Below are 22,404 nucleotides of genomic sequence, written 5' to 3'. Positions count from 1 at the left end.
GACCAGGAAAAACATTTCAAATTACAAACTGACAAGCCTAAGTCATTTGAAATTAAAGTTTACAGTACATTTCTTAAAGTCGCCAAAACAGACTGGCATAGTATCCATATCCATATTCTGAGAAACTTTTTCTACCTTCCGTGACACGGACTCACTGCTGGAATCGACACTAATTGTCGCATTTACCAGCTAGCCTAGTGTAAGCGGCTGAACTTTGTGCAATTCATACTCTTTAAAAACTTCACCAACCTCGAGTATTGGAACATTGACACTTCGCACTCGTTGCCAATCCTCAAAAATCCCTATTGCCCACTTATTTTTATATCTGGTAGACTTCGGTACTGCTCTCTCTACGCAAAGTTCTTCTTCCTCGATTGTTTTCGGGGAGCGAAACCTTCCTTCGGCCATGGCAAAAACAATATGTAAATCCCCTCAAGTTCACAACGCTTTTAGAATACAAATTTGGTGCAACGCGAAACTATTGGATAATTAAAAACAAAAGCTCACAAATACAATGAATGCCGACTGAATACAACAAATCACACATACAAGGCATTTTAAAGAAAAATGGGAAAAAATACGACACTGCATAATTTTGTATTGTTTCTTTAGAGAAGTCATTTCAAAAACTCGTGCATCGTGTTTCATCACGATTTCCAAACACTCGAAAACAGATGAAAGCACTCGGCCGAAGCGGCCTCGTGCTTTCATCTGTTTTCTCGTGTTTGGAAATCGTGATGAAACACTCGCACTCGTTTTTGAAATAGTACGTAAAGAAAACAAAGTGGAGCAAGTATGAGCCCAGGGCTTTTTCAGAATATTGCGGTAGTTATCGATAAGCCCCCCGTTGTACCTATAATATGCACACTGTGTGTGCGCGGTGTTTACAGCTCTCTTGATAACACATAATGCTTCTGGCAAAAAATATTTAGTGGAAATTGCCTACAGCAAAAAAGGTGGTAAGAAAAACGAGCCGAAACGATTTAATAGTGAAACCATTTTAGCGCTATTGTCAGAATTATCTTGCAGTAAGCACAAATTATACGTATCGGACCTATCATTAAGCTCTGAGCCGTGTTACGGTATATAACAAAGTACAAATTAAAAGTATAAAAATAATTTCATAAATAGTATATATTTACAATATATGTGTTTGTCTATAAATAGTATAATTTATTTATTCTGTGACATATCGTATGCGCAAAATTGTCGAACGGTATATATTTTAATTAAAGTGAAATTCTCTCTTACTATTTTCTTTCACTTTATCAGGGTAGGTTTTAGCGGTTTTGTTCTTTACTTCGGTGAACATTTTTCTTCAGTGAATTTCACGCTCAGTTCCTTTACATTATCTGCAGAGGTGGCGCAACAGGCACGATTTTCTTGACGTAAAAGAATAATAAATTCTGACTTTATTCAACTACTATGATGATTGATATTCACAATTTGTTTCGCTTTTTGTACCTTTTCTTTAAAAGCTAAATTATTTGCATAAGTTAGAAGCGCTAATAATGTATGATGCTTCTAAACATGGACGATTGCTATTGTCCAGCTCTACTAGCGTCGGCAATCTAATTACCCCTTGTCAGCAGCACTTCAGCCTCACTTTAATTTTACATTTTAACTGTTAATTTCATATCCTATATGGTTTTGAATAATTAACACGTCGAAAGGAGAAAGCAACCGATCAGATTTTGCTTACTACGAAGAGATACCTTGTATGGAAAGTTAATACCACAAAAGAGTAGAGAGGAGAAAGCTACATGATTGTAAGTTGTGACTTATGTTGGATTTCCACTGACGCGTAATTTTTAAGGTGCGTATAGAGACAATGCATAAACGACTTGCGTACATGTTTACGCAAGTCGTTCATATATTGTCTTTTAACGTTTTCACGTACGTAAACGCACGTAAAAAATTACGCGCCAGTGGAATTCCACATTAAAGCTAGATTTTACAACACTAACAGTTAGGCAATATAGCCTTCCACGAATGGAGTATAATATCTTTACACAAAGTGAAATCACCTACATTTTAACCTCTTTAATGCGGAGGCAAGAGAGATTACAGATCCATTACATACATATCACGGAGGTATTCCGTGTTACAGACGTAGAGATCTCGATGATATGAATTTTGGACTCTTTCGGGCCAAGTAAACAATAGGAAGATGTCCGTATTATAGAAGTGTCCGTAAGGGTACGTTCGCTTGTAGCAATTGCCCTTCATTCTGTGCGCCAATGCTAAAAGAGGAGAAGAGAACTAATCAGTCCTCTATCCTGCGGCGAGCTAGTAACAACTGAACAGCCACCACACTGAGTCGAGTATTCTGTTTCTCTGTTGTGGAGCTTACAAAATATAAACATAGTCATTCACCGAAATTTATTTTACACAAATAATATTCGTGGATACATTTCATCGTCACACGTGTTTGCGTAGATCAATACCGTTGTCACGGATGCGAAATTAATTCGATGCACACTATTTTCACGCAGTCTATTTCTCCTTTATATGCCGTGCGTTCCTATTTTCTTGAATTAACGCTGGGCGGGAAAACGGGAAAAAACGCCAGGCCCACAAGTTGGTTCTAGCATTAAGTAAAGGGCACGGTGTTTGCTCGAATTAATTTGTTAGGTTTAATTGATTCTCCACAAACACAATTTGGATAACTTATATATCACAGTCGAGCAAAAAGGCATGTGGTTGCTTGACTTGACACCTTATTCTCAGATAAAAATACACACAAGATTATAGTTAAAGATACTTTTAACAATAATTGCTAATTGTTGTTAGAGGTATGACCCTTATAAATCTGGGGTAGCGAGTAAAATATTGTAAGTAAATAAATATAAATTAGTATAGTGTTGACATTATATTAAATAATATTCAAAAGCACTATACATCCTAATTCATGCATGGAATGGATAAGAACTCGAGAAGAACAAAAGCCAGTTATATTACAACTACAAAACACCACCAGTATCCATTTTCACAATAATTATGCGTTCTTTTGGGAATTAATTCCTCGCGAAGTGAGGCCGAAGGCCGAGCGTAGCGGGGTGTATAATTTTGTCCCTCAAAGGGCTCAGGCGGGATCAAATCTCGTGTGGAGTTTACGGTCATATTTCTGAGCTTGGTGTGTGGCGGAAATGACATCACACGGCCGCGCGCTGGTGGCCTAATGGTACGGCAGCCCAGAAGGGTCACCAACCGTTTTTGTTTTTGTTTCTTTGTTTTTCATTTTTGTTTTAATGCTTTTCCTTTTCATTTTTGTTTTCATTTTTGTTTTAATGTTTTTCCTTTTCCTTTTTGTTTTTGTTTTTATATTTTGTTTTGACCAGCCGTTTTTTTTGTTTCTTTCTTTATTTTTCATTTTTGTTTTAGTTGTTTTCCTTTTCATTTTGGTTTTTGTTTTTCATTTCATTTTTTTACCAGCTGTTTTTTTCATTAGAATATTCTTCTGGTCTGGAACAGATATATTGATGATATATTTTCCCTATGGAACATAGACAAAAAAAAGATAAACCTGTTCCTTGAACTAGCTAACAATCACCATCCGACCATAAAATTTACGGCTGAGATTTCAGACACAGAGATCACTTTTCTGGATACATGTGTTAACAAGGGCGAAAGCAAGAGAAGATCTATCCTCGACGTGCGCACACATTTCAAACCGACAGAGTCATTTCAATACACAGAATTCTCCTCCTGCCATCCTTCAGGAGTCCGGAAAGGTTTCATTAAAGGCGAAGCCCTTAGACTTCTTAGAACGAATTCTTCAGAGAAAACTTTTGAAGAAAACACTACACAATTTAAACGAAGACTGCGGGCGAGGGGTTATCCAGATAACCTTTCGGAGAAGATTCTGTCAGAAGTTAAATTTAGCGAAAGAATGTTGGCTCTACAAAATAAACAAAATACGCGCAAAAGAATTGTACCTTTCGTAACAGAATATCACCCTTCTGTGCCTAATCTTAAGAATATTCTAATGCCAGTGGCACCTAATAGAGAATTAACCAGTGCTAAGAGAAATATTTAAAGACTCTCCCATCCTTTCTTACAAAAAAGGGAGGTCGTTAGAGCAAAACTTTGATGGCCTACAATACAAATCTTGACCAATGGGAGTCGTGTTTGGCCTGTCTCTTTTACTTGCCATCATTGCAAAAAAAATTAAAACAGCTGGTAAAAAAATAAAATGAAAAAACAAAAACAAAAGTGAAAAGGAAAAATAATAAAATCAGCTAGTAAAAAAATTAAATGAAAAAACAAAAACAAAAATGAAAAGGAAAACAATTAAAACAAAAATGAAAAGCATAAAAACAAACAAAAACAAAACAGGCTGGTCAAAACAAAATATAAAAACAAAAACAAAAATAGGTCACCAAGGGTGACATGAGTCTAATGCCGTATGGCATAGTGATACAGATTGCGCGGTTTTCGTAAGCCGGTTAAAATTGGTTAGAGGTTTGTGTTCGGGAGTTTAATTTAAAATGCTTATAGCAAGCTAGGGGCATCGTGGATGATTATGGATGAAAACGAAACAGTCATAAATGTTATATGCTTCACAAAATTTAAAGTATGAACAGGAGTTGATGTTACTTCTTCCGTATTGTCCGTAAAAGCAGAAACGATTAAACATTCGGACAAGATTGCGTGACGATTTACAAAAAGCATGTTCATTACAACAAGGGTTGAAGAACTTCACATCGTTTTCTTTCAGATTTTTCACCATTTTGATGATGACTCTTGAAACAGATTTTGCAATAAAAGCACTTGAAATAGTGACTGTTACTCCATTGTACTGTAAGCACTTAGTGACAGATTTTCCTAAAAACGGGTGTAAATGCTCACGTCAATATAATGATGACCTTTTGAACGCTGGAAACTAGGCAATTATGCATCAGTCAAATGAAACCCCGGCCCCCCGACCCCCGGGACTTAGCGGGGATTTAACGCGTCCAAAGCCGGGATTTAACGCACTTTTAATGGCGTGTTGGCCCCGGTGGGCGGTGGATTTAACAAAATGTCAGTAGACCGGGGGCGTGGAGCGGTGATTTAACAGCACACGATCACCTGAAGCGGGGACGACACCTGGGGTTTAACATGAAAAACTAAATGTTTCCTCTGAAATATTCATTCTGAGGAATCCGTTCTAAGAAGTCTCCACGCTTTTCCCTTGATAAAGCCTTTCATGACGCCTAGCAGATGACACGAATAGCAATTCGTGTATTTAAACGTCTCTGTAGGTTTGTAATGTGTTCGTTGGTATAGACTCCTTGTGGAATCTGCCACCTTCGCACACTATCGTCTTTCAAGAAAGTAGTTTTGTTTCTGAGATTTCAGCCGTGAATTATATCGTAGGATGAAAGCTGTTTGCCTTTAGAACAAATTCTTCTATTTTGTGTCTTCTTTTGTCCCAAATTGAAAAGACGTCGACAACGAATCGTTTCCAAAGGATGGGTTCATTGCTACTTTGTCTGAATGTTTCGTTTTCTATTTTGGCCATGAAGATGCTACGGCGTTTTTTGTGCCCATGGCTGTTTGATGGGTTTAAAGATAATATTTTCCATTGAATTGGAACGAGTTTTCTTGAAAGATCAGACTGAGCATCTCTCTTAAAAACCTGTTAGGTGCGGAACGGGCGCGTTTCCTTGATGAAATTCTTCGTATGCTTCGCACAGTGTTTAAAATTGAGACAAGGAAGGCTTTTTAGGCTGTGTAATCTTCTCAATGAAGTTATTAAAGTCTGTCGTACGAAGCTTGTTTCTGTGCTAGTGGCTGAAGTAGACGGTCAACAAAAGCTGAAATACGCACTTTAGGGCAATCAAATCCCGATGTTACCTTCCGAGAGGTGTGTTTATAACTAGCTAATTTCGGGTTTGAAATTTGGCAGTTTTGTGACTCTGACTACGAAAATCGATTTTCTTAAATTTCTCAAAGTAAAAGGCTTTTGGCGGAAACAAACTATATCAGGTTTCTTTCCAACCTTATAGCTATATATGGGCAATCAATAAAAGAAATCGATTTTTCAACTCCTGCAACAAAATCAAGATTTTTGCCCGGTATTTCCTACAAGTCGCTCTTGAGTTGTTTCTTTATTTGGGTCGGATTCCACCGCGATGCGGGGCTTTTAACAGACGTCTTGGCCCCTAGGGCGGGGCAATAAGCCGGGTTTTAACACATGGTAGATGTTAAATTCCCCGGTAAGTCCCGGGGGTCGGGGGGCCGAGGTTTCAATTGACTGATGCATTATTATCGAGCTACCATACACAGGAGCGAAGACTGTTTATCATGATGTACAAATTTCGCGAATCATCACTTCCATATCAATGTAACCATTTTATGATTTTTCTAGCTGTAAGAAGAACTTAAGATCTCTGAGAGTCGTAAAAGCATGAAATTCGATTTCAGTGTATGGCAAAGGCCGGGACAGTGTAATACTGCAAAGCGGCCAAACAAACGCATTTTGATTTAGTCGCGTAACTTGATTTACATTTATCCATGTACATCTTTTATTTTTGAAGGTTTTTGTTTGCACTGTAAAGAAAAAATTGGTCAAAATTCGAATGACTTAAATACAAAATACGAGGTAAAGTTTTCTATTTTTTAAAACAAAATAAATATTTGGTCGCATTGTGTAAATAAACGCGAGTCGCCGTCGAAATATTTTTTCTCAAAGACGTCTTGCTTTTTAAGCAAGACGAAAACACAAGTGCTTAACTGAACTGAAAACGAAGATTTATTTTCACAAAAAGCTTACAAATGTCTTAACTGGAAAATTATTTCGTCCTGTTCAAGTGTTGAATAATCGTGACTTGAGAAAGAACTTTTAATTATGCGTGGGAACACGTGTCGCTGATTGGCTGTTTTTAATTGAAACTAATCGTGCGTGTCCGTACGGAGTCCGTTCTTGCAGCTGATCATTGTTTTCTACATTACAGCGAACGATTATCGATCCCGAACCATTCCCTTGGGATTGCTAACAGCTTTTTTTCATATAACAAAGAGTCTAATGCGCATGCGCAAAGCGCACGCAAGCATTAGACTCAAAAATGAAATGGAAAAACATTAAAACAGAAATGAAAAACAAAGAAACAAAAACAAAAACGGTTGGTGACCCTTCTGGGCCGGAAACAAAAACAAAAACGGCTGGTGACCCTTCTGGGCCGCCGTATAATGGTGTGAGGCGTCGAACTTGAAATCAGATCTTCGGGACTGAGGGCGGGGGTTCGAATCCGGCTAGGGTTTTTTTTTTTTTTTTTTATTAATTTTTTTTTGTGGGTTCGAATCCTGAGCCTTTCATTTTTATCGTTTTTCTTTTCGGATTAAAATAACACTGATTTCCACATAATACTCCCTCAACGCCTATTCAGGCTATAAACCTTTCATCGCCATCAGGGGCGCGCGGGCGGAGGCTTCGAATCCTCCTGCCGTTCGTTCTTCTTTTTTTTTTTAATGCCCTCAAATAAATGTCCAAAATGCGACTATCCAATAATTTGTCGATGATTTTGAAAATAGCCTGCGCTTCCCAACGCTTTATACCTGTTTTCGAACCAGAAAGAGCCGCCATCTTCAAAGCGGAGTAGACCCTGGGAACGAGGGTGTCGCGGCCATGCCCAATCTCGAGCCCAGAGTCCGTCTAGTCGGTCAGCGGTACGGGACGGACTCTGGGAAACTGGAATTGATCAGATCAATTTCAGGTCGATTTCAGGTACACCTTGGTCTTCCGGATTTTATTGCGCATGCTCTCAGGTCTAAGCGGAAGTAAATTTCCCAGAACGGAAGTAAATCGAGAAAGTTGAACTATTTCTATTACACTATCGACAGAACTGGTGTTCAAGAGAGGGAGTTAACAAAGGAGCGTCTGGTGTTTTGATTTCCGTTAGTCTCTTTCTTGAGCATACTGCTATATTGGTTTTAAATCAAAGATCTTGTATGCCTTCCAGGATTCCGCCTGTGAAGACTGCGTGCGTGTGTCAGTTGTTGCTTTGCAGACGACGGCGAAGAAATTTACATAATGCACAACGCATGGACAAGCTATTGTTCTGTTGATAAAAATTTTTGTTTGGCGACTTTCGTATATTTCAGAGGCTTCTCGCTGACAGCGCATCTTTTCGTGATAGATTGCATGTTTTCGAGCAAATAATTTTTTCCTCGTCGAATGGCGGTAATATTAATAAAGACGTTAAAGGCCACACCGGTCAACGCTATTCAAAAGGTGTAATTAGCATTTCGGCGACACAGCTCGTGCACACAATTCACGCAATTCACGTGCACACAATTGTACAATTCCTTTTTTCCAGCAAAACAACAACGCGTCATGTTCAAATTCTGCGTTATTAGTTATTATTTTGAATCGAGCACCGTCTGCGATATTCAGTTTTTCAACCATAACTGAGATTTGAATGAAAACAGTAGTTCTAGCGAATTTTGTAAGTCAACTATAAATTGAGTTTTCAATCGACCTTGTCCTTGGTGACGCCGTCGTTGTTGTTTTAAAATTCCGTTCAGAATTGACGTTTAAAGGAAGTCCTTTTTTATTCATGGGTATCTTTTGAGTTGAAAAATGGTAGAATTAGAAAATACTTCATTTATGTAGCGCCATATCACGAGTTCTTAGGTGTTTTACAAAATTAAGGTGATACATCTGAACATTTGACCATGGAAAACAAAAAATGTTTTTCCAGGGTTTCCGGTTTGGTTTACTTCCGGGGAAGATATTCAGACTTCCGTGTTGATTTCTATTGTTCTGTGAGGACCAGTAGGCAACTGAATTAAAATTCAGTTTCCCAGAGTGAGTCCCGGCGGATCGCGGAGCCGGGGGTCACTCTGGGCTCGAGATTGGGCCATGCCCGTTACAATTCAATTAATGTTCAACTTCAAATAATCCACTCCTTATTTATAACACCCCCCCCCCCCCCCCTCACCAACCCAGAGCTTCGCGAGGCCCTGCGAGTCACGTATTACTAGTATTCCATGTATTCCGTTATTCCTAAACCGAAATGAAAATAGCCAGAATAGTCCTAAAAGAATGTGCTCTGCGTACCACTAAAGTATCACTGAATAAACGTTGGGTGATCCCCCAGGAATAAGTGCATTGTAATGGCTTACAAAAATGAAACAGAAAAAATTAAGTTAAATTAACTCAACTCGACTCGACTCGCATGAAAATCTCGCATGATAAACTCAAAAATTCTCGTACTTTATCGTTTGTAAAACAACGTTAGGAAACAACCGACCGAAACAACTGGGGGGTCCTCGGTCGGATTTGTGTTTTTCTTTTAATCCCTTTCGCGTTGAAATCTGCTTACATCTATAAAAATCTTTTCAGTTGTGTAATAAACATCTTATTTATCGAGCTTGCTCGAGACCGTTCTGGGGGAATATCAGCCGTCAGTCATTTGACCTATTTAGAACAGAGCAAATACTTATTGATGTGTAAAGGCGGGACGGGGGTTACAATTGACAAAGGAGAACCGGACCAAATGATCGAACAAGGAAAGGCTGGTATATAGAGCAAGTTTCAGTTGAGTGCCTTAAACCAAAACCAAAGTTGTCACTCTGGCCAATCACAAAGGATACAGACAAGCTAGAGTACTAATCAAACCTCGAAGCGAATACATGTAGTCGAGAAGAAGCGCGGGAAAACGTGTGTGAGCGAGTATCAACTGGTTTTACTTCTGATTGGCTGAGAAAGTGGTGTGAGTGTTTTAGACCACTTACTAAGCTTAGTAATGCAAGACCAAAACAAACTCGAATCACTTTCTACAAATTGCCCTATATAAGGCAGATGATTACTTTGAATGAAGATCGTTTATTATATAGTTAAAAAGCATGCCTCTATAAGAGGGGGTTTTTCCAGAAAAGACCACAATCTATCTGTCAATCAGCAGAAGACGAGGCAAAATTTTGCTTCACTGTAATAATAAGCGGGCATTTTTTTGGGCCAGCGCTTTTCACACCAAATGGTATCTCCTTCACATACCTACAAAGGTTTTGGCACATTTGAGTAATCCTTAAAAAAAACTGCAATACAAATCAGCAGTCAGTTGACCTTTTATAACATGTACCTAAATGAGAGTTTTCATTATCGTTTAAGATTCTTCAACCAGTGAAATCCCTCACCCTTTTTCGGAGAGACTTTGCGGACCTCCAATATAGTATAGGAACCCTTTCCGGACTCTGGTTGAGTGTAATTCACAGCCATAACCATACGGTCTTTAAATACATAGAGGATATTACATGGTTGCGCGGAGATATGAAATTTATCTTCGAGTGTTCAAATCGATATCTCACGAGTGAGCGCAGCGATCGAGTGGGATATTGATTTGAACACGAGAAGATAAACTTCATATCTCCAAGCAACCATGTAATATTCTGTTTATTATATAAACCTACTAATTACGATGTTTTTGACGATTTTCCGAAGATTTCCGACCATTTTCCGAAGATTTCCGAAAATTTTCAAAATGTTGTCCGAAGGTCGTACGAATGTTTCCGAACATTTTCCGAACTTTTCCGAAAATTTCCGAAGATTGCCGAAGATTGGCGAGGAAGATCCGAGGATGTTTCGACTTAATATCGATTTTCTTTGGCACATTAAGCATTGAAACAGGGCAAACTTGCCAAAAAATGTTCCGAAATCGATATCTTCACATGTGAAAATAACATGTTATTTTCACGTGTGAAGATATGATTTTTTCGTGCGAAAGATTTCCTGGTATTTCACTGATGTTTATATAATAAAAGAATTTAATTTACTAATCCTAATTTCTTTGTTCGATTTAATGTCCCAGGTACCCCTGTCACAATCCAGTGTATAAATTATTTGGGACTACAGTCGCCTGAACTACGATACCCTGCGACTCGCACCATATGGCGGCTGTTCAAAGATTTATTCGATCTCGTAAGCTTCAAAGGCTTGGAAAGTTTATCCTCTTCGTTGCTCTATTATCCTGTTTAGTCTGGCAATTCGTGATTAAATTTTCTAAACAACCTTCGAGTCGCAAGATTGATGTTGGAAATACCAGTTTACGGGTTGCAGAATCCATGGTAAATGGGACGCTCCCATCAGAAAAACCCTTTGTTAGCGCACTGAACGTTCACATCTGGAGAGATCTGTGTGGAGCAGACATACCGAATTTACGGAAATCTTTGTTTTTCCCTCGTTACCCTGATGAGAGCTTAAAAAGCCTTATAACTGAGTTCCAGTTTAAAGACGACACTTTTGACTATGGTCAGCTTATTTGTGGCTTCGTGCACCCACCAAGTAGCTCGACATACCGTTTTGCAATAGTCTCTGATGACACGTCTGAGTTATGGCTAAGTTCAAATGAAGATCCAAACGAAAAAAAGATGATTGCGCGAGTATTCACAGAAGATGCCACTGCCTGGACAAGAATCAACCAATTGCATAAATATCCTGATCAAATCTCAAACGATGTAAAGCTTCAGAATGATAGTAAATATTACATCGAAGTTCTTCATAAACAAGGGGCTGGGGATGGATTTGTGCAAGTTTTTTGGAAAAGCTCTCAAGAAAAGGATTTCAAGCTCATCAGTTCAGAATACTTATCGCCATATTCCAACGATGTCTCGGTTACGTCGAAGAACAAAGATGCGTTGCATAGTGTGCTGTCAGGTCGTTATCACCACGAACTCGAGCAGAAAACGAAAATTATACCCAAGGAATACTTGGAATTTTATTCTCTCCCTTTGATTCCTAAAGATGAATACCTCTCTTCGTGCGATTACAAAAATAGCATAGTGGATTCCAAAGTTGTTGCTGAATCTTTGGTTTATCCTGAAGACGATACTACCATGGGTCTGCAAGACACAGATGCTTGGCCTAACCGAGTTGCTGACAAGGATATAATTGAAAGGGTTGTGAAAATGATAACAACTTCGCTTCGATTGAAGACCTCCGAGTAAGTTTAATGCTGCCAACAGCCTGACTGCATTTTTTATGGTTTAAAAGTTTCGCTCAGAAATCACTTAACTCCTGCCTGACAATTACAGCAAGGCGCCCAAAAGTGTGACCATTATTCACATTCTTTCGTGCAGATTTAATCCAATCAAAAGCCGTGGATAGCTTGCAGTTGACTTCTGATTGGATTAAATCTGCACGAAAGAATGTGAATAAATTAAAAGTGGTCACACTTTTGGGCGCCTTGCTGTAAGGGCTGACCGACTGACGGACCGACCGACTGACCAACCTATTGACCGACCGACCGACCGACCAACCGACCAACCGACTGACTGAATGACTGACTGACTGAACGACTGACGGAGGGACTATCTCTCTGTCTGTCCGTCCGTCTGTCTGTCTTAATTGTCATATTGTCTCTCTTCTTCTTCTGTCTGTCGTCTGTCTGTCTGACTATCTGTTTATGGCATTACCTGTATATCGTTGTATAGTAAGAATTGGTATGGCATTATCATTTTGCTAACAAATAAAACGTGTTTCGCTTCCCATCTAGAGAGTACTTTGTAAAGAGAATACACAAAATTACGTTGAAGTCAGATCCAGCGCATGGCGATCGTTATTCCGTGGATCTGGAGCTCGGTTTAAATGACAGCAGCCAATCATTTCGTTTGTCAGAGCACGTTTTCCACAAAAAGCTCAGCGATCACTTGTGTTTCCCTGAAGGTATGAACTGGAATAACAACGCCACAGTGTACTTTATACTCCCTGTCAAGGACCAAGGAAGATGGGTTTATCATTTCATTAATGAACTAACTGTTGCCAGCTTAATGACCGGTGATAAGAATTTCCATGTCATTGTCGTTGACTTTGAAAGCCAAGATATTGACATGGCAAAGGCATTTGACACTGATCTACTTCGCAGAAGACACACCATTGTCCCACTGAAAGGCAAATTTTACAAGACGCTGGCGTTGAACAAGGCTGTTGAACGTGTTCCAAGTGAACATGATCTATTGTTTCTGTTTGATCTTCATATTGATGTTCCTATTGACATTATGGACGTCGTGCGAAAGGTGAGTGAGATACTTCAAACAAATCAATATTCCTCAATTATAGAATACCTTTTCTGTCACTTACAATATACATATCTGTTCTTTTAAAAATAATGTTTTAAAACCTCGTGCTTCGCATTTCATTGAAATTCTAAACGCGAGACCGAGTGCTTTCCTTTGTTGCTGTACTTGAAATATGATAAAACAAGAAAAACACCTCTTACAAACATTTTTTTAAGGATTCTTTTTAAATTTTTAGTTTCGTGCTATCTTTTTGGACGACACATAGCCATAAAGCATATGAGGTCAGGGGTAACAGTTTTTAAAGGAATGATATTTCTTTTAAATCCCCTTTTATTGCTGTTTGATCTTCATATCGATGTCCCTATTGACATTTTGGACAGCGCTCGAAGGGTGGGTGTGATACTTTAGACAATTCAATTTTCCTTATTAGTCTAATCTCCCTTTACTTACAATATAAACCAGTTGAGAAACTCTGAAAATCCGTATTCTGTCTTTATGCTTTAGAATTAAGTAGTATTTCAAAAACTCATGTTTCGCGTTTCAATGAATTTAATTATAAACGCAAGAAGAGCAAGTGCTTGGAAATACAATAAATAAAACAGGGGCAACTACGTATATGAGATCTGACTGCTCTAGCAGAGATAAATACGGCCTTTTTTAGTTCTTATTACTATTGCCTTTGTACTGAATTTATATTAAAAAGTATGCTGTTCTAGTTTTATGCATATGCTACACTTTTGGACTCTTTATGCTACACTTTTTCATATTATACATTGTTATAAATCATATGAGGAGAGACTAGTCCCAAATGTTAAGAGGACATATGCACAAATTTCAAACAAAAATGAAAATTCTTGGCAAGAGCCCTGTAATGGATTTCGCTCATTCTCTTACCATGGGTAGGCCTTAATATAAAATAAATCACAGTATACTTTGTTTGGCTAAATATCGATTTGTTTTCGAGAAAATCGATAATTCTAAAATCCAGCAAAATTGACGCTTTCGGAGCTCAAAATTTATGCCGAGTTTGTTAGCTTCGCGTCGAAAAATAAAGCACTCTGGAAGAAAAATACCTATTTAATATCGAAGAATAACATCAAATTAGTACGTCGAAAGCAATTTCTGCTCTTAAAGTCCTTTTATTTACAAAATATAATTAAGTTTATTCGACACACTTTTGATTTAATTCAAAATAGGTCAAACTTATCGCTTTATTTAAGTATGAGCGAAGCGAAATAAATGGCCGAAAATTTGGTATTAGACAGATAAATGATTGTTCTTTTCGATACTAAAAGGATTTCCTGGAGAAATGATTTAGTGCGATGCTTTCAGATCTCAAAGTTGCTTAAAATTCGTTAATTTAACCGACCGTGACATTGTTGATCTTATCAACATTATGTAAACATTCCACGCAAAGGTTAATTTTCCCCATGTGAACTTCAACTGAGTAAAATAAAAACATAGACTTGCTTACCGTGGTGTTCGCTGATACATTGTAAATCCTGTTTTCCTCATTTACGACAAAACCTAAGCCCTCGGCGAAGCTGTTATCCAATTTTCTTGACGCGCCATTTGTAACTGATTTCCACGTCTTGAAGTGACAGTTCTTTTCCATGCATTCTTGAAAACAGTCCTGAGTCTTAACTGATCAGTGTAAACAGGAATACGAAGTACTTTGCTTTAAATCAACTTAAAGCTTAGCAGCAGTGGTAGATAAATCGATACGGCCGGCGAATCTTCGTTTCGAAAACCGCCATTTGAGATTTGTCGGCCCTTTGTCCTGCGGTATGCAGATAATTAATTCACACTTGAGTAACTTCCGGCACATGAAATCGACAACCACCGTGACCAGAAAGCACCCTGCTTTTTGGTGATTGGTTGAGGCACTATTTTTATCATTTTAACATAAGCTCTCAATGAAAAACTTTTGGGCTGAGAGAGTTGTTAAATGGTTGTTAAATGGTTGCATGAAAGCGCTTTTAACTTCCGGGTCGAAAGTTCTTCTGTTGCGTTGCTTCGCTTTGCTGCATATTTTTTATCCAGTTCTTACCCTTGTTCAAATTCTTGATTAGGCTAAGGCAAAACAGTTGTAGAGTCAACTCTCCCTTATTGAAGATCTCTATAAGACGGACACCTGGTGTTAGTCCTGTCCTTGCCGTTTTTTCAGTCATTTTTATACTCTAACCAGCTAGGCTACGTTTACACGGGACCGGACCGGAGCCGTTCCGAACTGGACCGGACCGGATCGGCCTCTGTTTACACGGAAGCGTTTGGCACCGATCCATGTGTTTACACAGGACGGTTCTGGAACCGGTCCGGAACGGTTCCATAACTTGACCTGCAAAATAGCAGGTCCAGTTTTGGTTCCGTCCCGCACCGGTTCCAGAACGGCCCCGTGTAAACAGAAGGCCTATCCTATCCGTGTAATTAGAAGGCATATCCTATCCGAAAATCGGACCGAAACGTTCCGGACAGTAGCAGTGGTTGATAAATCGATTCGGCCGGCAAATCTTCTTTTCGAAAACTGAGATTTGTCGGCCCTTTGTCATGCGGTGTGCAGATAATGTATTTCACACTTGCGTAACTTCCGGCACATGAAATCGACAACCGCCGTGACCAGATCCCAGATAGCACCCTGCGTTTTGGTATAGTATTGGTTGAGGCACCATATTATTGCTATATTAATATAAGCTCTAAATGAAAAACTTTTGGGCTGAACATGTAATTAAGTTTCACTTTAGGTAGCTACCGTTTGTGAAAGTTGCTAAATAGTTGCATGACAGCGCTTTTAACTCCCGGGTCTAAGGTTCTTCTGTTGCGTTGCTTCGCTTTATAGTTTTTTTTTTTGTTCTTACCTTTGTCCAAGTTCTTGATTAGGTCAAGGCAAAACAGGTGAAAGCAAAATCTAAGATGTTATCGTTGGATCCGTCTTCCGTGAATGTTAAAAAATATGACCATGTATATATTCTGTTGGGGTCCGGCGTAAACAAGGGAAGGTGCCCCCCGCCAGAGCTTGCGGGGAGGGACAAGCGCCTCGCCGTCAGGGAACCCAAATGTTTTAAAAATATCATAGTCATTATATAAATATTTTGTTTTTAAACCTGTTTTCCGGTGTGTTTTTGAGTTGATTTGGAAGCTATTAGGGGAAAACGGTTTAAGTCTCAAGTATTATCCGCGGTCTATTCCTTCATAAATAAGACGGTTATAATTATAATACGACTCAAGTTTCCAAACAACAAGAGATATAAAGTAATAACTTTATAATCACCTTAATTCTCAATTCAATAGGCGAACTTTATTAGGAAGGAGTTGTCGAAGCTGGGGTATTCCCCAAAAACGGCTCTGTGCCGTCCAATGAGGTCGTGGTTTTGGGTTCCCGATCTAGAACGGGATTTTCAATATCAGACGATATCTAGAACGAGATATGGTATTTTGAACACACAAAAGTTCCAAAATATCAGCAGCCAAAACGGGGTGACTTGTTTCTAGAACGCGGTATCTTTTGAATGCAAGTTCTTTCTAACTGAATACCAGAGGCCCTTCCAATTACGCTGGTAAAAAGGGAATGTTATGCTTCTAACAATGCTTGTTTTTTGTCCGATATAATGCTCAACTGTAATTATGCTCATTTTTTTTTTAATAATGCTACTTTGGTATAAATGCTTTGTTGTACTTTGCAGAAATAAATACAAAATATGGCATCACGTCAGAAGTCCATAACAAACTTCTGATTACGTGTACTTTTCTTCACCTAGCTTAATCTAATGAAGTGAAAAGCACCCTTTCCTTAATTTTTACACCAATAATTTTTTATACAGTCATAAATGTTCAGCGTTTTATTATAAATTGTTTACCGTGACTGGTATTACAACTGCATATACATGATATATGGTCCCTTTTTTCCCCACCCCTTCCCCACCTTTCCTTCCCGCTTTTATTTCGCCCAATCCTCCACAGGAGAAAGAAGGAGAGCTTGTTTACAGGCTAGACTACACAGCGGAATATATATTTTTAACTGACATTCACGGGAGACGGATCCAACGACGCCATCTAAGGCTTTGTGTACAGCCAACTCTCTCTGAAACGGGTACCTTCGGGACCGGCTCCAACTCAGTTCGTCTAAAAGAGATCTCCGTCTTATAGGGATTTTAACGTCGTTTCAAATTTTCCACTGAAGAAGGGACAAGAATTTGAACAAGGGTAAGAACTGGATAAAAAATATGAAACAAAGCGAAGCAACGCAACAGAAGAACTTTCCACCCGGATTTCATGCAACCATTTAACAACTCTCTCGAACGGTGGCTAACTGAAGTGAAACTTTATTACAAGTTCAGCCCAAAAGTTCTTCATTGAGAGCTTATGTTAAAATGATAAAAATAGTGCCTCGACCAATATTTCGAAAAGGAGGGTGCTATCTGGTCACGGTGGTTGTCGATTTCATGTGCCGGAAGTTACTCAAGTGTGAATTAATTATCTGCATACCGCAAAACAAAGGGGCGACAAATCTCAAATGGCGGTTTTCGAAACGAAGATTCGCCGGCCGTATCGATTTATCTACCACTGCTGCTAAGCTTTAAGTTGATTTAAAGCAAAGTACTTCGTATTCCTGTTTACACTGATCAGTTAAGACTCAGGACTGTTTTCAAGAATGCATGGAAAAGAACTGTCACTTCAATACGTGGAAATCAGTTACAAATGGCGCGTCAAGAAAATTGGATAACAGCTTCGCCGAGGGCTTAGGTTTTGTCGTAAATGAGGAAAACAGGATTTACAATGTATCAGCGAACACCACGGTAAGCAAGTCTATGTTTTTATTTTACTCAGTTGAAGTTCACATGGGGAAAATTAACCTTTGCGTGGAATGTTTACATAATGTTGATAAGATCAACAATGTCACGGTCGGTTAAATTAACGAATTTTAAGCAACTTTGAGATCTGAAAGCATCGCACTAAATCATTTCTCCAGGAAATCCTTTTAGTATCGAAAAGAACAATCATTTATCTGTCTAATACCAAATTTTCGGCCATTTATTTCGCTTCGCTCATACTTAAATAAAGCGATAAGTTTGACCTATTTTGAATTAAATCAAAAGTGTGTCGAATAAACTTAATTATATTTTGTAAATAAAAGGACTTTAAGAGCAGAAATTGCTTTCGACGTACTAATTTGATGTTATTCTTCGATATTAAATAGGTACTTTTCTTCCAGAGTGCTTTATTTTTCGACGCGAAGCTAACAAACTCGGCATAAATTTTGAGCTCCGAAAGCGTCAATTTTGCTGGATTTTAGAATTATCGATTTTCTCGAAAACAAATCGATATTTAGCCAAACAAAGTATACTGTGATTTATTTTATATTAAGGCCTACCCATGGTAAGAGTATGAGCGAAATCCATTTAAGGACTCTTACCGACATATGTTTGACCGTAGGAAACCTGTGCTCTTAAAAGGGCTTCAACCCAAATGTCACGAGCTTTAAAAACAGTGTTGGGAGAAAAGACCTAACACGTCTTATAAAATCTGAGTGTAAATGTGATATATGCAGCTAGGACGATTTAAATTTTTAATTCTTAACTGCAATTTTTATCTTACACCTACTTTTATTGTAAAATTTTATATTTTACTCTCATTTATTTATTTATTTATTTATTTATTCATTTATGTATCTATTCATCTGTGTATTACGGTTCTTTTTTCTTAGAATTTAAGTCTAAATATTTTTAACTTTATCTATCTTAGTAGATTTTAATGTAAATAGTGTCCCTAATTAGTTTTTTAAAGCTAAATACCTTGACACTATTCAAGCAATAGAGGACTTCTTCCTCTATTGCTTTTATAAAATATTTTTCAAAAATAATTCGAAAAATGAAGGGGATTTAGTTTATTTACTTCTTGATTTAAATAGATTTTCTCAAAACGCGCATTTGACAACACATGAACCAATCAAAATTCGTGTTATAAGAGTTCAAGTAAAATTTGTGGCAAGTAGTGCCGTGTCGACGAAAGCGATTCCAAGTAAATCTTGCAGAAAAATACGGAAAGTTTCGCAAAAACTAAAAGAAATGCTAAAAATACGGCTCTGTAAGGAAAGAACTTCAAGATGAGGAGTTTATTTAAACTGAAAATGAATGTCACTGTGCTTGATCGCTCTTGAAAGTGAAGTGAACTTGCCTGAATGATTTGGCAGCCCGATAACACGGATGAAAAGTCTCATCGTACCTTGTGAAGTTTTGCAGAATAATTAGTAATCATAGCACAAGCAGCGGATCTAGCGAGGTCGGTAGCAATAGTATGCATTTAATGTACGGTAAATTGTTCAGATAGCGATCTAAACGAGCCCAGTTTTTTCTACAGTCGTTTCCTCCGTCTTTGTAATGTGCTTCAAGCGTAGAATAAACCTCAAATTGACACCAAATTCTGCTTTGGTTTTCTGACAAATATTTTCATTCTTTCTACTTCCCCAAGTTCATTTTTAATGAAAAAGGTTCACGACTATTATTGCCAATGTAACAGTAGAATTTTTACGCTAGAAAGTCTCAGAGCGTCATTTTAATCGCATTTTAGGCAGATTTGCTGGGAAAAAGACGGCAACCGATCGGCCGTGCAAAGTTTGAATTAAAGCTTAAAGATTTACAGTTTGTATAGTTTCGTTTGCGTTAACCTATAATTATTTTTCTAATAAAGAATGTCTTATAGATAATTTTATTTTAGTACTTAAACGCAAAAATTTACTTGAAAAATGTTTACTGCGTATTTTCTTGCATCATTTTTTGTCTTTCGCTTGAGCTCCCTCCAGGCTAAGCGCTGTGGTTCTTCTTTCTTTTGCTTTTTTCCTCGGGCTCATATGGGAAGAGAAAGCCGGAACACATATCAAAGTTTGGTATTATTTTCCATTTCTTTAATATCGTACTTGAAATTACTTTGCAAGTCTTTTTGACAGTTTTATAATGTTTTTAAAATGTGCCGGGAAACACAGAAAGCGTGACGTCACAACCGTGTTTGCATACTCCCATCTAAACTCACCTATCGACCAATGAGAGCGCTCGTACTATCTTAATTATTTTATAAAATAAAGTATTTCATTCATTCATTCATTCATTCATTCATTCTTTCATTCAGTCATTTATTCTTTAAAACGTTTAAGGAGTGATATTTTTAAAGGCAGTTTATGCAGAATTCAGAAACCTTTTTCTATTCTCAATTCCTTTTCCTTCAGAACACAATAGAAGGGCGCCTAGTATACTTTCCTACTGTTGGACGTCTAGATTGTGACAGCACATACGTCGATCATCAAGGTTACTGGGAAATTATAGGATATGGTCTTCTTAGTGTCTATAAATCTGACTGGATGCGGTTTGGAGGTAAGCTAATTACACAAACAATAAAATTTTATTGACAATGTTTTATTCTTATTTTTTAAGTTTAATTTCCTCCTGTAAACTAATCTTAAAAATTCCCTTGACACTTTTCGGCTTTCGAGACCAAAATTACAACGGAATTCCCCTTGAGCCATGCGTGCGAGTAAGTTTTGATGCTACTTGACAAGTCACGACAGGTGAATTGCCATTTATTGATTATTGATTAGACACCAAATTCAAAAGGATAGGTAGTTTTTTGCAGATGTAAAACTTTTGAAACTCAATTTTAGTCCGTCTGATATTTTTGAGTAATGGTAAAATTTGGCTTCACTTGACGCCTCTTATCATCAGCTATTACATGGGCTTCTTCCATTCCCCTTTGTAAGCATGCCCATTCTCCTTGTTGGTGTATAGCTATTTATATGGTTTCTTAAATCTTACAATTTGTCTTTTATGCCAAAAGGAATGAACACTGAGGACTACAAATACGATTGGGGCGGGGAGGACTGGGATCTACTGGACCGTGTTCTCAATGCTCAGTTGGAAGTTGAACGAATGAAACATCCAGGCCTTTATCATCATTATCACACAAAACAAAAACTATGGAATTAGCTGAGACACTATGAGCGACAATACTGTATTTTCATTGGCTTGATGCATCTACGTCCAGCTTTTTATTTATGAAGTTATATTCTAGCCACAAGAGCTAACAGGCATCCCAAGCTCACGTTTAATTTTTTTTTCAAAAGGGATAAAAAAAGAGCACTGCAGATGTTTTCTTTACCTGGGTGCATTGCCTGGTCGTTGAACTATGCAGTTAAGTCGATGAAGCGAAATATAACTACAATTCTTGACTCCTTCTAGTGTTTGACTCAGTTAAATCATCGGCTTAGTTATTTCTTATAATTTAAGTTAACTTTGAGGCCTGTTTTCTTTGTTTGTTTCGCACAAAAACGACGAATATTGACCTTAAACAGGGATGTCGAACAGTTGTTTTTTTTTTGTTAATCGACTGCGCCACTATGATTGGTTAAACATGTTTGTGACGTAAAACCGCGAGGTGAAGAGAATTTTTTGTTGAATATAACACACAATCAGATTACTTCGTTGTGCGTAATTTTTTTTTTTTTTTTTTGTGTTATTTTCCAAAACAAATAGAAAACATGTTCCGTGTTTCTATCGAGTTCATAGAAACACCCGTGAAAGTTTGGGAGAAACAAGGTCTGTGGAAACACTCGCCTATCGGCTCGTGTTCCCACAGCATTTCTCGTTATCAGCAAACTTCCAATCGTGTTTCTATTTATCAATTAGACTACGATCCCGAGTTTTCTATGAGCAAATAGTCAACGAGGTGCAGCCGAGTTGACTATCGCTTATAAAAAACGAGGGCGAGTAGTCTAATTGTTTTAGTAGAAACTCTAAACGATTGCAGTCAAAAACCCACAAATTATATGGACTTTGAAGACAAAAATCAAGCAAAGTTACCGCTTAAAAGCTAGTCGCGCGCGCGACTGTTTTCTATCGGCGAATAGAAAACAGTGGGAGAACCAATCAGATTCGCGGATTTCCAATAGAACACAGCTGAGTTTCTACTAAAACTCGATAGAGACACGGAACATGTTTTCGTATCAAGAATTGATCGAATTAAATACGCTGGTGCAACGTGGCGACGAAGATAAAATACTGAAATGTATTTGTATGATAGATGATATAGAACGAATGGCAGGGTTGTGTGTGGTAACAAGAGGTACGCGACTGGGTTGGTCGGGTGTGGTCTGACCGGGATTGAGTGCTTCGTTGCGTGTTATAATGTGAACGCGCTGGATCTTGTGTTAAGGTGGATTTCCACTGTCGCGTTTTTGTTTACGCACGTTAACGCGCGTAAAAATTATAAACGTACGTAAAATGAAATTTTACGCGCGCGATTACGTGCGTCGAATTTACGTTGTCCAATTTCCAATGCCACGTTTTTTTCCAGGTATTTACGCACGTGACGCGCACGTTTACGCACGTAGCGATTTGGGGGGTTTTGAAAAAAGTTGAA

At 38.1% G+C, this 22,404-nt stretch overlaps 2 protein-coding genes across 2 annotated transcripts in view; one reads left to right on the top strand and one right to left on the bottom strand.

The window, feature by feature from the left end:
- LOC144650905 (uncharacterized) overlaps positions 1-22,404 on the bottom strand; it is a 152,466-nt gene that overhangs the window by 76,361 nt on the left and 53,701 nt on the right. The window lies entirely within an intron of this gene.
- LOC144648897 (uncharacterized) lies at positions 1,658-21,452 on the top strand. The gene is made up of 5 exons (XM_078508340.1): positions 1,658-1,769; positions 10,797-11,927; positions 12,480-12,999; positions 20,219-20,363; positions 20,824-21,452. Exons 2-5 carry the CDS (start codon positions 10,876-10,878, stop codon positions 20,970-20,972), a joined length of 1,866 nt encoding a protein of 621 aa, XP_078364466.1. The 5' UTR covers positions 1,658-1,769; positions 10,797-10,875; the 3' UTR covers positions 20,973-21,452.

The sequence above is a fragment of the Oculina patagonica genome, chromosome 4 (genome assembly GCF_052425735.1).
Source record: "Oculina patagonica isolate OP01 chromosome 4, crgOcupat, whole genome shotgun sequence".
Taxonomy (NCBI): Eukaryota; Metazoa; Cnidaria; class Anthozoa; order Scleractinia; family Oculinidae; genus Oculina; species Oculina patagonica.
The sequence above is the reverse complement of the archived record's forward strand: the minus strand, read 5'-3'. Positions and strand labels throughout refer to the sequence as shown.

Coding starts and splice junctions, on each gene's coding strand:
- LOC144648897 (XM_078508340.1), top strand. CDS start 10,876: ATGGCGGCTGTTCAAAGATTTATTCGATCTCGTAAGCTTCAAAGGCTT. Junction 11,928..12,479: donor CTTCGATTGAAGACCTCCGA/GTAAGTTTAATG, acceptor CTTCCCATCTAG/AGAGTACTTTGTAAAGAGAA. Junction 13,000..20,218: donor TTATGGACGTCGTGCGAAAG/GTGAGTGAGATA, acceptor CTTTTCCTTCAG/AACACAATAGAAGGGCGCCT.